Source organism: Apus apus, chromosome 2 (genome assembly GCF_020740795.1).
Source record: "Apus apus isolate bApuApu2 chromosome 2, bApuApu2.pri.cur, whole genome shotgun sequence".
Classification (NCBI taxonomy): Eukaryota; Metazoa; Chordata; class Aves; order Apodiformes; family Apodidae; genus Apus; species Apus apus.
This window is the reverse complement of record NC_067283.1, coordinates 42,969,787-42,985,056: the sequence shown is the minus strand read 5'-3', so window position 1 is coordinate 42,985,056 and position 15,270 is coordinate 42,969,787. Positions and strand designations below refer to the sequence as shown.

At 41.3% G+C, this 15,270-nt stretch overlaps 1 protein-coding gene across 1 annotated transcript in view; it reads left to right on the top strand.

The window, feature by feature from the left end:
- The window catches only part of TRIM71 (tripartite motif containing 71), a 55,590-nt gene that overhangs the window by 38,500 nt on the left and 1,820 nt on the right, over positions 1–15,270 (top strand). The window contains exons 2-3 of the mRNA XM_051611308.1: positions 2,103–2,270; positions 12,544–12,678. Coding sequence (XP_051467268.1) covers positions 2,103–2,270; positions 12,544–12,678 — 303 coding nt within the window. The remainder of the gene's footprint in view (positions 1–2,102; positions 2,271–12,543; positions 12,679–15,270) is intronic.

Genomic DNA, 15,270 nt, shown 5'->3' with positions numbered 1-15,270 from the left:
TTCTAAATTCTGGAGTGATGTTTTCCACCACATTTTGGTGGGTGACTGAACGCAACTGAACTGCTTAAATTGAGTTTCTTTGGTTTGAATGGCTAGAATATTCTCTACTGCTGGATTAACCTTGCAGCAGGATTGCCTGCATAACAGGACTAATATGTGGCATTTTACCAAGCTTTCGCTTCTGGTGTTCACTATTTTGGAGGACTAATAACAGATTGAACTTGCTTCTGGACTTGTGTTCATATGGTCACCATTTTCCTTTCAGCTGCTCCTTTTGATTGAGGCCCCAAATCCCTGCTGTATGTTCTTAAAGTATATCAGATTCATATGACTTAACTTGATACCCTGTCTTGGTTTTCTTTCTCTCTCAACTTCTCAGTTAAGTGGAGTCATTCAGCAACATGTAATAAACATTCCCTGTAATCTCAACAGCAAAATTACAGAACTGCAAGAGCAAGTGAACACTGTATACAGATTTAGACAACCACCGCATAAAGACAAGGAACCCTCTAGTTGAGGAAGATGATACGTTTGAATGACGTGTTTCAGAGCCATGGCAGCTTTTTACATCTATACAAAAGTTGGAGGATCGGAGATACTGCTTCAGGGTCTGGTATTTGATCAGAAGCAAAACATAAGTCTGTTCCAGTTTCCCTACAGCAAAAATCAACTTAAAATGTCCCCAACAAAACCCACACGAAAACCAAACACTGAGGTTTTTAGTAAAATCTGACATGTGTGCGCAAACACACATACCCCTTTGAGAAATTAATCCATGTAAAACTTCAGCTGTTGTGCTTATAGGAGCTTAAAATGTCACTTCAGCACAGGCAATCTGAGGGAATCACCTGTCCTGTCCTCCCCCCTTCTTTAGAGGAAGAAGGGAAAGGGGGATGTTATGAACCATACCACAGACTGTTAGCTGGAATTGGGAGTGGCTGGGTGACAGCTGTGAGAAGATGGGCATATCAAACACTTGTCTGATCTTTCTTCTGCTCTTGCTCATTTCTGAGGTAAATTTCAAATAGCTGGTGATGGGAAAATTGCTTGTAGTATAGAACCTTGTTTGCTATTGTACAGTGGATTTTTGACTTCCATAGTAATCTAGAATTTTCTAACATTACACTCTTCACAAAAATAGTGGATCTAGAGCAAGACCTTGAATATAGAACTTTTTTCTGTTAGTCTACTCCTTCACTTGCATCTTTGAAAACAAAACAGCTGATTTCTGCCTGCCTGTTAAGAAAACAGGCTTCTATAGAAGACGCTATTTCTATGTGCTGCTTCCCTCTACTGGGTAAAATGGGAACTGATGGACGGATCCCGATTCCTAGGCTGGTATCTTGTCCAGCCTAGGAATTGAATTTGTTATTTGAATACAAGTTTTTAAGTGCCTTGTGAGTAGAATGAGGTGTTAGTGGTTACCCACAGTTCACTGCAGCATTCCAATGCTCTGATAGGCATGCTGATGTCCCAGTTTTGTACTGCTCCAACTGAAGCATCAGTATCGGCTAGTATCACTAGCATGGAAACATGTCACAGCAAAGGTGTTTTGCTCTGCTGTTTGCTAAGAGGGAGTCTTGCCTAGTGTTTTCACTACCCTTAAGCATAAGGTATTCACATATTTTGAAGAAGAAAAAATAGCAGGTAGTTCTTGACATGCATACTGGGAGGTGAGTGTGGTGGTGCTGCAGTTCTCCAGTGCAGTGGTTATTAAATGACCCACCTAACAGAATGTGGTGTTTGTATATGCAGGAAAAGTCTCTACCTGAAACTTGCCACAGATGACATCTCCAATCTGCAAGTGTTGGCAGATGGCTTCCGCTCTTGTGGGGAGCTGATGTGGACACTCTTCCTAGTATTGTATTGCAAAGAAAACACTGACACTTCCATCTAACTGTTAGAGTATGATTTGGAGCTTACTGGGAGGGATAGCTCTTCCTCTGTGGAGAAACTATTGTGAAGTCTTTGCCTATTGCTACTGCTTCTAACTACCTCCTTTGTAGTTGAGCTGTTGGATTATTTTTTCTTTTCACCCTGGAACTGTTTTCACATTAATTCTTCACTAGATAGTGATACAGACTTTTTTATTTTCCTTCTAGGTACTGCATTTCTACTGTGATACCTGTTCTGTCCCCATATGTCGGGAATGTACCATGGGACGACATGTGGGTCACAGCTTTATCTACCTCCAAGATGCCCTCCAGGATTCCAGGACTCTTACCATTCAGCTCCTGGCAGATGCTCAGCAAGGACGACAGGCTATTCAAGTAAGATACTCCCAGCTTGAGTACTTTATTTCCCCCTCCTTCTTCCCCCACACAGCTTGTCTGTTACAGGGCAAGGTGTCAAGGCATAAAGCTCTCTGCTTCTGCTGTCAGTCTTCTCACCCCTTCTGTTCTCAGATCTTTGACAGAAGTGGCTGTGGAACTGAAAACAAAGTGCTGTTAGGTGAATTTTGCATTCTTGCAGCATAATTCTGGCATGTAAATCACAATATATATGAAGCTCTTTACAAACACACTTGAGCATGAAGCATTTTGAAGGAAGTTCTGATCTTGTACAGCAGTGCTAAGCCTGGCTTTGTTTTTACAACTGAGACTTACTTTCAGCTGTCTTTCATGCCAGTACAGTATCTAGCTCTGTAACTACCTATGATTCTAGTTATGTCTTTAGTGTTGCCACCAAATATAAAAGACTAATCAGCTGTTGGATTAGTGTGAAACTTCTGACCAGCCTGTGCAGAGAATCTGGAGCTATCTCCATACCAGGATTCAACTGCATACACAGATATTCTGTAACTGCCTGTTACTGCATCCTACCTCAGCTATGTTTTGTAATGCGAACATAAACACTGGGCAAGGAGTGGAAGGAAGGTAGTACAGTGCTTCAAAATGCAAAAAGAATTTACATAGGGAGTTAACCTACAAAGATGTAGATAGCTACTTTTGCTGGATAACATCTAGTAGTAACTATTACATTATATTAGCAGTACTTTCTGTCTGGGTTAAGAGACTTTGTATGGGGAAAGCATAGTGGGAAGCTACACCCCATATTACTACCTTCTAGTTTTGTTAGTCTAAAATGCTCTAGATTTGAGCTGGATATTCTGATATTCAACACTTCTGCATGATTTAAAGAATAAGATTTTTTTTGAAAAAATGTTGGTAGAATGGCATGTATAGAAAGTTAAATTTACTTTCTGAATTGGATGTGCTTTCTTAGCATGTGCATATTGCAAACAAGGATAAATTTTAAAAAACCAACACAAACGCAAAAAATCCCCCAAATCTGTTGTCCACCCATCACTGCTTGTTTCTAAGAGATGAGGGTTTGAGTGGGTTTGTTAAATTTTCTTACTAAATTAAATCTGTTACATCTCTTCTTATATTGCTGTTGGCAGTGAACACTCCCTCAGTCTCTTCTGTCTTACTTTGCTGCAGTGCTACAGAATTACTGTGTACTCTGGGCAACTTAGTTAGATGTAGGGCTTGTGTGTCTTTCGTTCTTTTGAAGCTAATGTTCAGTGCGACAAGAGCAGCTAACTTTTCTCTCAAAGTCCTTGCACCTGTGGAAGAAAGAATAAATAGTACAGTGGTATAAACACACAACTGTTGTTGATGTCTCCCTTTAGCTTGTGATGTTAACTTGTAACAACAGAACAGCAAACAGGTTTTTTATCAGCTGGATGGCTGTTCCAGAACTCTTAAGACAGCTTCCTGCAAACTGTAGCTTCTTCCAAGATTTGTTTAAAATTGAATCATAAGGCTCTTCAGCAGTATCCACATTGAAACATTTTGCATGTCTCCAAAATGAGCAAGAAGGAAGGGATTATGCTAATTTGAAGAACCTCACTGGTGCAGTGTTCTGAATTTCTCCAGGCTGTCCTAGGCAAGGGCCTGTCTGCTAGTAATTAAATTACTGTTTTTGACATCTTAATCATCTAACTGGTGTGGACAAATAATCTAAGAAGGGATTGTCTCTGGGAGTCGGAACTAGCAGAGTATCACTGAGTACCACTCTGCTACTATTGCATAAATGCTTTTGTGCCTGCTTGCTTCCTATTGGGTTTGCTTGGTTCATTCCACTCTGCTTTCTTCTAGCTTATATGTTTAAGGCTCCTGCTGTTGTAGTGGGCTGACTACTTTATGATGATATGGGGAAGGGTGGGTGGTACTGGCTGTGCACATGTGAACAAGCATCTCAACTGAACTTTATGCACTTGTGCCCTGGTCTAGCTACAGTCCATTCAGGTTAAGAGGCTATCTTGGAAGTGTTAGGTGGTCAGCTTGTGTAAAGATTCTGTAAAATGAACCATGCCTTTCAAGAACTGAGTTGTTTTATTACTTTAGTGGGCTTTTTAATCTGGGCTGCCGTACAAAAAGAACGGCAGAGGGAGCAGATGAGTGATGAAGTTCAGGAGGTGGCAATGTGTGTGTGCACATGCAGGAGTGGGAAGACTAACTGAAGGTGACTGCTACCTGAGCCACAGCAACAACTAGAAGAGCGTGTGATGCACTTAAAAGCAGAGGTGCTGTCAAGGTTTAACTCAAAATTGACAATTAAACAAGTGACAATAATGCTCTCGATCCCCTCTCCTTCCCACTCAGGTAAGGAAAGGAGAGAGAAAATGAGGCTTTCCAGATTGAAAACTAAACTAGACAGCTTTAATTAAATACTAAGGATTTAAAAAAATGTACAAATATATGCAAATATGTGCAGGAATGTGCAAAGCTTCTGTCACCTCTCCCCACCCCCAGCAACTCCCACAGCATCTCCGGAGCTGTGAGCATTTATGAAATGTCCTGGAGCACTGCAGGAGAGAGCAGCAGAGCAGCCAGGAGCTGACGGGAGAGTTATGAGGGTCAGGAATGCTCGGGCCTTGGAATGGATGGACGGAGTCCTCCCTGGACACTGGCCATGAATGGAAGGAATAAAAGGAAAATAAGAAAGGAGTTGACTTCTGTGACCCCTGAATTTATACTGAGAGCCACATAAATATATATATGGAATATCTCTGGCAAATTTTGCTGTCTGTCTAGTCCACACTTCCCTATGGGAGGGTTGCAGATATGATCCTTCTGCTTCTTTAGTGTCTGAAGCAGTAAATACAACAAACAGAGCAAAGTATCCTTGATGTCTTGGCAGTAACTGTGAACATTTCAGCATTATCAGTCCCCTGGCTGGAACACTCGCTGCTGCTTATAAGCAGCAAGTGTGCTGCTTTTAAGAGTTCACTGAAGAAAAAAAAAAGCAGTAAAAAGAAAATTGGCTTCATCTTGGCTCAAACCAGGACAGGTGCCTGACTCAAAGGTTGAGCCTGCTGCATGAGAGAGCTTTCATGGAGCAGAGCTTTTGTTGCTCTTGAACAACAGGGCTGCAAAGTTAGATATTTATCCTAGGGAGAAGGAAGCATGTCAGCATGCATTTAAAACAAACTTTTAAGTGACTAGACTCTGATATAAAATAAATAGGCTTGAGTGCTTTTCTTAAAGTTTTGGAATAGAGAATAGAATTAAATGTCAGTATGAGCTGCAATATCATTAACATATACTGGAGCTCTAAGGCTTGAAAAGTAGTACTGTGTAGTAACACACCTCAGTAGGACTGGTTCATACTGCTCTACTGGTAATTCTTAATAGGCTCTGAAAATGATAGCTTTCTGACATGACCTGTTGAGGAGGGGTAGCTGAAAGGGGAAGAAGTGGAATTTGAAGGTCATTGCAGGAGAGAGAGGAAATCAAGCATTGAGTCAACTGGCTGGAGAGTATCTGGTTAACCAAAGTTGAAGGCTTTTAGGAAGAAATGTTTATTTAAACTCTTCCTGCAGCTTTGGAGAAAAGATTGTTTTTCAGACCCTGAAAAAAATATGCTGTGAGTTGGGATACATTTCAGTCTCTTGATCCACGGAAGCCTGATCTAGTCTGTCACTCATGACAAGTCCAAACCTCACTTTTCAAAGAAGTTGCAGTCCTCTGTCAGAAACAGTAAGCCTAGCAGCGGGAGGCTCGCGTTTTTCCTAGGTTCTGCAGCAATGGAAAGCTTCTCCTGCTTCGCTGTGCTGTGCTAGTCCTGGCCTGGATCATGGGTTTCTAGGCCTGTTCCTAACACAAGAACTTGTGAGTGTGTCTGAGTGGTGAGCTGATGCCTCTGAAAGGGTTACCTTTCTATAGGATTACTTTTTGGCTGGGTCACTGTGGTGCTACAAGGACTGTTGATGGTACCAGGGAATGGAGTGGAAACACCCAATGCTGTTGCCCGTAGGACCCATTTCTTGTCTCAGTGGAAAGCTATCCTGCTTGCTGGGATACTTTTCTACCCTATTCGGAGACTCAAACTGATTCACAGATGATAGGGAAGTCAAAGCTGACATTGGATTAATGGGGTGGGGAGGGGTGGGCCTGTTGCTATTCTATATGGGGGAGCTTGCCCTGCTGCCTTGTTTTACCTCACGAAAGTGCACACTTAGCTGTCTTCTTTCAGAATTTTTTCCAAGGACTGGGCTACAAACTGGACGTAAATCTGTTACGATGAAAGATAAATGACTTCTTCAAAATGTCATGTTCTTAAAATACATCTATACATGTGTAACTGTATATATGTATGTATGTGTGCGTGTAATCTAATGCACTTGCGTAACAGTAAAGCCTTGAGTGCTTATTCCCATTTAGAGTCAATTTCCAGGTGAACTTGGTAAAATACAACTTGATCTGTTTGTGTCAGTTGTCTAAAATGCAGTGGTTTAGGAAAACAGATTCTTACCTAGCTGAACCTGTAGTTGTTTTTGCTGGGATGTTTGACAGTGCAGGCTTCAACATTTAACTTAATGCAGTGAGACGGGTAACACAGTGACCCCCTCTTTATCAGCATGAAAAGTTTAGGAGTTGGTGCTAAGGCAGGTCAGCCATTAAGGCAATGAATGCCTCTTCTCTCTCAACTTGTGGAGGAGGTGGTATGAAGCAGATTAGCACTTTTACTCTAGGGAAAGGGGGAAGGAGGTGCCATAAGGAACTCGGCCAGCTCAGAGGAGGAAGGTGATCTGTTGCCTTGAGCCTCTGCCCTTCAGTGGAAGCTTCCCTGTGGGTTGCCATATGGATCTGTGCTGCCGGGAGGTCGATACCTGAGAAGGATGGCACTGCTGTGCTGCAAGGGATCGTTCTGAGGTTGTCACATCAAGTTAGCTCAGGCACCCTTGTGTGTGGCTTTGAAGTCAGGCTTGCAGGTTTAAGAATCTGAAGTGAAGCTTTGTAAACAAAATGGAGTCAATTGTGCTTCTCTAAGTCTAGGATGTAAATCGATAGATGCCAAATGTCTTTGTGCTTCTAGTTATTGTTTTGTGTTGTTTTCCTGAGTTCCTTAGTGTTATATATGAGCAGATGGTTATCAGGGAAGAGGGCTGTGACGTGTCACAGTCCAAACTACTACTGTTCTGCCTAAAACTTCTAGACTAAGTCTGTTCTTTCATTACAAGCCAAAGTGATAGTTCTTCAGTTTCTGGCATGAGTTAACTTGGCCTCTAGCTCTTCCATAAATGCCTCTTTTAAAACTCTGAAAATTTTTCTTTCAAGTGAGGCTGCTTCTAGTGCTTTACACTTTCTAGGCTGAAACCTTCAAATTGGTCCAATTACTGTGATTTGTGCTATGCCTGCACCAATAGTACATTAGGGAGTTTATAGCCAGTTCTTGATGCTGGACGATTCCTCTGAAGAAGAGAACAGTTTGCTTTCAGCTTTAAACTTTCTGTCCAGAGGTTTGCACCTTCATTGAAAAACTTAGAAATTAGCTCTGAATTTCTTGTTTCTGTCAGAGCATGTACTTTGTGATTTTTTTTTTTTTCCTGGAGTGTTGTATGCTTCATAATTTTTCATTTAAAAAAGCAGCACCAATGAAAAATCACTTGTGATATTTCTAGAACACTACATTTAAGTATTCTATAGGAATACTTAACTAAAGATGTAGAAAGCTTTTTGTTTGTTGAGGCTGCAGCTCCTAATGTCCAACAGAAGACGGGAAGTGTTAAAAATGGCTGAAAGCTGCCAGTCCACAAAATGGCAAATCCTGATTTGGGCCACCCCTGTAGTCAGTCAGCCCAGATACCCAGAAGTGCAGCCAAGTTCTATGGTATTACTTGGCTACTTCTTACCCTTTCCATTGTTTTTTGTCATAGCTTTGTGTTGTAGAGGCAGTTGCCATGTCAGAGCCAGTGTAACAAGCTCATTAGTATTTTTCCCCTCCTAAGTGGTTAAAAGAGGAGCTCATAGTGGTGAGGTGCCCACCTAAAGGGGGGCTTGCAAAGGACACTTGGGATCCAATACAACTTTGCTCTTCACCTTTTACTCAAAACTGGCTGGAGCATGTAGGAACTGGCTAGGCATGCCTGGGTCTGCTGCCTTGTCCTGGAAGGGCATGTATGGTTTTGCGTGTTGTAGTTAGGTACTGTAGCACTTTACATAGGGACATGTCAATGCCAAGCTGTGAGATGTAAAATGCTGTGTGAATTGTAGGAGGTGTTAACTACCCTAAGGTGTTAACAAAGTAGCCATTTCTGTTTGTAGAAAATATCCGGAGAATAAAAATTGGGACCTGTACATTTAATAATTAAATTATTTGAAATGTTTGAAGTGCATGTGATACTGCACGCTGTTGTCCTCTTCTGCTAAAATGTGTATTTTGAATGTTGTTTGTTGCTATTTGGGTGGGTTTCTCGAGAAGAGCAAGAAATTCTGAAATGTGCTGGTAGCAATAGCTACTGCATTGCTTTCCTTCATGCTTATCTGCCCCACTGGAAGCTCAATGTGCAAGGTTTCCTTTTGTTGTGGCCCTCTGGAACATAGCACCTGCACAAACACTGTTATTAAGTATTACTCTGAAGAATTGGAAGTACCAGTTTCAGCCCTAAAGTTTACAAGATAGATTGCAAAGTCCTTGGGTTTATTTTTTCCACACAGGGCACTGGTGACACCTCCAATAGAATGGGGAATGTTACTGACCATCTTTGGTTCCCTGAGAGGTCTCAAGTGAATAGGCACAGCTATAAATAGGTAACATACTGTATTGACCAGCAGCAGGAAGCAAAATAGCTGTTCTCCTGTTGAAATTCAATGATCCAACATGCTTCTTTGCTATAAACATGGGCATTTTCTTCTGTTTCCTAAGCATGTGAGCTGGCTGACCATCTCTTTCACTAGCACTGGAATAAGTATGGCATGCCATGAAGAGAGTGCATCATAAAAGCTGCTTTCCTTCAAAAGGATTTGTTGTTCAAAAGATTGTGTGGTGTCTGACCAGAGCAAGAAATGCTGTTGCTCAGTGTGTTTCCTAAAAAGCTGACCTCTCTGAGACAAGTTCTGCACAGGAAATGCCTGCAGAGCAGCTGGAGAGAGTTATCATGGCAGAGCTGTGATATCGTATAGTAATCAAAGAGAACAAGGGATTTCCATGTAAAAGAAGGCTCTCATAAGTTGTACTGAAAGCTTTTGGCTTTTGCTTCAGATAAATAGCTGGCCTACTGGTGTTCCCCCCTGCCATGCTGCTGCCTGCTGCTGTGTGTTTGATGCTGGTCAGCCTTCTTAGACTGTTCTAGCCTGTTTTGGCAGTGTGCAAGATCATGTGAATTTTACTAAAACTTTGTCAATATCCTGCAGAATAAGAGCCTTAGTGTTTTGGGCATCCTTCACTAATCTGAGCTGCTTGGACTCGGACAAGTGAAAATAAATCTAGATTATGACATGACTCATTGGACACTGTGCTGTTGAGCGTAGTGGTTTGCCCTACCGTAACTGACTCCTGCAGATGAAAGGTCGTAGCATCCACAAGGAATTTATACCTCTCCTGCTATGATGGAGTTCTTGAAAGGCAGATTGTGGTTTTACTGAAGAATTGTGAAGGAATTTGAGATGGCTCTTAGCCATAAGGTGGGAGAAAAGAATACACATGGATCATGGTCTCAGTGAACACTGCTGTACAAAAAAAAGCTCAAACAAGTAACCAAGATTGTCCTGCTCTCACAGGCATGCTTGCTAGAATTGGAATATGAGTGGATAGCATGTCTTCCCTAGCATTTCCAAGGACATTTCTGTTTCTCATTACAAGAGAGGGAGGCTGTTTTACTGTATTTGACAAGAATCCAGGTCTCTTTTCTGTGCACTGGAAGCTGCTTCTGTAATTGAATGGCAAAGTAAAAATGATAAAGGCACAAAATTTAGTGTGGACTCTACTAGCTAGAACTAAGAGTTACGGGCTTTTATGAAGCCTGAATCTGTGACCAGTTGTGACTTCATGTCTGCTTTGCAAATTGTTGTAATGGGCTTTTCATTTTCTCTCAACTTGGGAAGTGTTGAGTCAAATTTGTCTGCCAGAACATGTGAAGGCAGGTCAGGTCTTCCTCCAGAGGGACTGGGATATTGAGGCTGTTCATGAATCTGAAGACATTTCCTGTTAAAAATGAAAGGTGACTGTGACCCAAGAGTTACACGAAGAGGAGGAACAGCTGGAAGGCATGCTCTTCTTGCTGAGCCCTGTCCTGCAAGAGGGGCTGTCAAGTAGCACTCCTATTTTTCTCTGTCTGTTTGCAAGAGACTTCTTGAGATGCAAGATCAGAAATACTGCCTTGTCTTACTTTCTCAAGGTTGTCTTCATCTTGTCTCTGGAGACTAAGAACCTGACCAAGTTAATGTTCCTTTTCCTTTCAGTTTTCTACTCCTATGTGACTGGAAGAATAAATCTAACTCAAACTAGATGTCTTAAAGTAACTGCCTGGAATGATATGTCCAATTAACAGTATGCTTCTGGCTTTGCTTTAGCATTGCTGTTGTTGGCATAAACTAGATGCCATTGGACTTGCTAGATCAGACTTGCAAAATACTAGCAACTAATTCCATAAAAGATAACAAAAAAGCCCACCCTGACTTTCTAGGCAAAGCTGGATCACACTGAGTAGTTTGAAGATTGTTGCATCAGTTTGTTCTTAGATTGGTACATCCTCATACACAGAATTAAACTGAAGATATTTTTCATAAGGCTCTGAATGTACAGTAAAGCCTTAAATAATTTTTTTTAATAAATTAAAAATTTAAATGAGTATTTAAAAACAAAAACTCATGGCTATTTCCATGGCTTTTAGTTTGTAATGTGGAAAATCAAAGTGAGTTTCAGTTACATTCTTAGCTGTAAACAACTTATATTTTTGCTTGTCAGCTGCTACAGTGATGTGTAGTGTGTTGGTAGCAGGTTAGATGGCTTGAGTGTGTTGCTTAGTATTAATATTCTAGAAATAATTGATTGCAAAGTTTATGAAAAGAGAAAAAAATATGCTTGATGGTACAGTCACAGAATCACAGGATGGCTGAGATTGGAAGGGTGCCTCTGGACATCTTGTTCAACCCCCAAGCTTAAGCAGGACCAATTAGAGCCAGTTCCCCAGGACCATGTCTGGGCAGCTTTTGAATACCCTCAAAGATGGAGACTCCACAGCCTCTGTGGACTGTCAGTGAAAAGTGTTTTCCTGATATACAGAGGCAGCCTCCTGTGTTGGTGCCTATTGCCTCTGCTGCTGTCAGGGACACTGCTGGAAAGTGCCTGGCTCTTGCTCTCTGTGCTCTCCATTCAGGTATTTATTTGCATTGCTAAGTTCCCCTTCTTTTCTAAGCTAAATACTTTCACATACTATGATTTTGAACCACGTACAGGTTCACAAACTTATCTGCATGTTGATGCTGGTTCACTGTGTATGACAAAGGTGTTGAAAAAATTCATATAACTGTGGTTGAACCTTTTCAATTGAGCTGTGATCAGATTTGCTTGCTCTTCATCTTGTTTGGTTTTGTGCCTTTTTGTGTAATATTTTGTGTAACTAAGCAGTTTGGGAAGGATTTTTGAAGGAAACTTAAGTTTTTTGAGGGGAGAAAAGAGGTTTAGATGTTTTACATGTTCCTTCCAGATGCATTCTTTGTATTTGCAGAATACTACTGCAGAATGTTTTTAAAAATACTAGCATTGCAGGATTATATTGGAAGGAATTTGGTCTCTATCCACTGTGTCAATAACTAGATGAATGCTTTTTAATTATAATCATCTAATATTTGGTTTTTTCTTTTAAAATTTATTCACTTCCCATTCTGCTAGGGGTATTGCTGTGCAGCTCAGATGCATACAGAAGCATCACACAACAACAGTCTGAACCATATTCAAGGACAAGACAAGCTTTAGCTTCTCTACATGTTGGAAAACAAGAGTGTGAATTTGTATGAATCTCTAGTTTGAGTTCATACTAGCTACTTGCTGGAATTGCACAGGGAATTTAATCCTGTGGTGTTGGTGGATGGTACAGTGAAGCCATACGTTCCATGTAATAGATGTTAAGAAAAAGTCAGTTTTCAGCCCTGATGTATGAAATGGCTGAAGGCTTGGTGAAAAAAGCAAGAGTTATGACTTCATGCCTTCACTTGAAGGCGTTGTGAAATATAGGCAGTGATCTTCTGATGCATTTCTAATTGGTTTGGTTGAGTCCTAAGTGTGTTGTCTCTTTTTTTTTTTATTCCCCAGCTGAGCATTGAACAAGCCCAGGCTGTGGCGGAGCAGGTTGAGATGAAAGCAAAGGTGGTACAGTCTGAAGTCAAAGCAGTGACTACTAGACATAAGAAGGCCTTGGAAGAGCGGGAGTGTGAGCTGCTCTGGAAGGTATGCCCCTTAGATATGTGGTTTGAACTGCTGGCAAGTGCCTCTTCAAAGTGAAAATACACTTTTTAACTAGTATGTGGCCAGTTTTTTGTATATTGCCAAGGAAAACAGAATTGAAACACTACAGTTTACTGTGAACTCACTTTTTTTGTTGGTGGCAGGATGCTGGATTCTGGCCCAGGTTGGTTTTGTGCTGAAGGTACCTCTTAGTCTCCTTGCCTGGAAGTGTTCAAGGCCAGGTTGGACCGGGGCTTTGAGCAGCTTGGTCTAATGGAAGGTGTCCCTGCCCATGCAGAGCAGTTGGAACTAGATGAGCTTTTTAAGGCCCCTTCCAACCCAAACCATTCTACCATAATTTGAGGAACTGGTTGGGTTTTTGCAGGGACCAGAGTACCTACACATGAGCTTAGCCCCACAGGTAGGGTGGGTGCTCCCCTTTGCCAGCTCTGCAGCTGTGCCTCATGTTTCTCCTTGAAACACAGTGTTGAACAATTGTCTCTAAAGCCTCTTTCATATGTCGCTTTAGAATAGGGTATGATCCACTTTTCACTAAAAAAAAAAGAGGTAAATCTTTATATGCTGTATCTTACTCTAGAAAGACTAGGAGGAATTCTGCAAGATTAACTTTATCCCCACACCTAAACTTTACTCTCAATCAAGGTAGTATCCCTCTGATTTTTTGTTACTACTGTTGGAAGTAAAGGCATACTCTCCAGGAAGAGTATCTCCACAATCTCAAGCTCCTGCATTCAAGTCAGCCACAGTGCATGTGTGATGTTTTGAGTAGAGGAAGGGAAGTAGCAGCAGCATTTCTTATTGCAGAGAGGTGACTTGGTGGTCATGGCTCTCTTCTCTGCTTGTTTAATGCAGATTAGTTTGGATTGGACCTTTGAGACTTGCTTGTAGAATCAAACAGACTCGGTCTGCTGTTGGATTAGGTCTTTTAGATCAGCGAGTCAAACTGACTATGACCATGTGGTTGCTAGTACTGGTATAGGGGGGCAAAAATACATGGTCAAGATGGGAAAAGTTCAGGAGCAGATTGGAAATGCTCCTATGATCTGCAGTCACACCAGATAAAGCATGGCAGGAAACCTGCTGCTGTGGCTGCTGCCTGTACTATCAGAGCTGGGCAGAATGGTCTGTACACATGGTTGGCCAGGCATATGCTGCCAAGGAGCAGTGCTGTCGTGCTGAAGTACTTATGCTCTTCCTCCTCCTCATCTACAGTGACTGGAACAATAATTTTCTGGTTTAATATCTATTGCCAGCAAAATGACCACTCTGGTAAAACTTTATTGTAGGGAACTACTTAAGCTACAGTAAGAGTAATCCCCCAAAGACAAGTTTGGTTTTCTGTAGTTCTTCTAGAAGTGTCAGTGGTAAGATTAAGAATGTACTTGATACAGTTACTGTACTTCTAATGTTGCTTTTTCTGAGGTATTTGGATTAAGGGAGATGAGTTCACTTTCCACTGTTAGATTTCCCCAAGGAGCTTTGCAGCCTTCTGTTTTTGAGGCATACCTAGTACAGGAGAAGTAAGCGCTGCCCCTAAGTTATTTGTAAATGCATTTTGTCTGAATGTCTGGACTTAAGTGCAAGGTCTCTTCAGGTTATAAAACATCTTAAAAAGGTGGTGGTTGTAAATAATTACAGCAGAAAAAGCTGAAGAGTATCAAGTCCTCACATGAAGAATGTTAGTAAATAATTTTGGGCACCAAAGCTGAGGGTCAGGCATTAAGTGGAGACCTACGATTGCTCATTTCTTTTGGAAATTTGGAGGAAGTATCTCCCAAGTTCTTTTTTTTTTTTTAAGTCTGGTAAAACCTGCATGTTGTAACTTTAAATAGCATGTTAGTACATCTGTTACTTAATCAGTGTAGAAGTAAGGAGTCATCAGGCAGAGTTGTCCCTCATTAAAATACATTACTGGTATTGTTCTACAGCCAAGCAGGTTATTCAGACATAAGGAAATGTATTTCTTGCAACAATAAAGCAGTTACATGTTTCATTAGTTTTACAAGGCAGGTGTCTTTGCCAGATGGTCTAAAGTGGTTGTTCATGAGTAAAGATAAACACACACTTACATAAAATAGTTACCATTTTTGCTTGGGCTTCAACCTGGCATGAAGGGACTGGCAGCAGTGCCTTCTGTGTCATTTGAAGTTACATTATAAAGCATCCTGTTGTAAAACACTAGCTCAGCATGACTGCCAGCATTTGCAAGAAAATATTAAAATAATTGGACCCTAAAAATTCCTGGAGATTAGATATCTAGTATTACCCAGCCAGTTGAAAACAGTTCTGGCAGGCAGGGGAATGACAGGAGCCCATGTGCTTTATTTAGCTGATGCTGACTCCTAGCATCAGCTATGTGTGGTAACAGCCTAACTTCTGAAGTTGGTCAAAGTTCTGGTTAGAGAAGCCTCAACCTCTGCTCTTTTTTGAGAGCTTGTAGTAACATTTGTCCTCCCTGGCATCTCAATAAGGCAGAGTCCCTTTGGATGATCTGTCAAGTACCTTGCAACTAGAGAAAAAACAGAATAGCATTTGAGGAAGCAAGTTATTAGTAAGCAAGTGACTCTTCTTTTC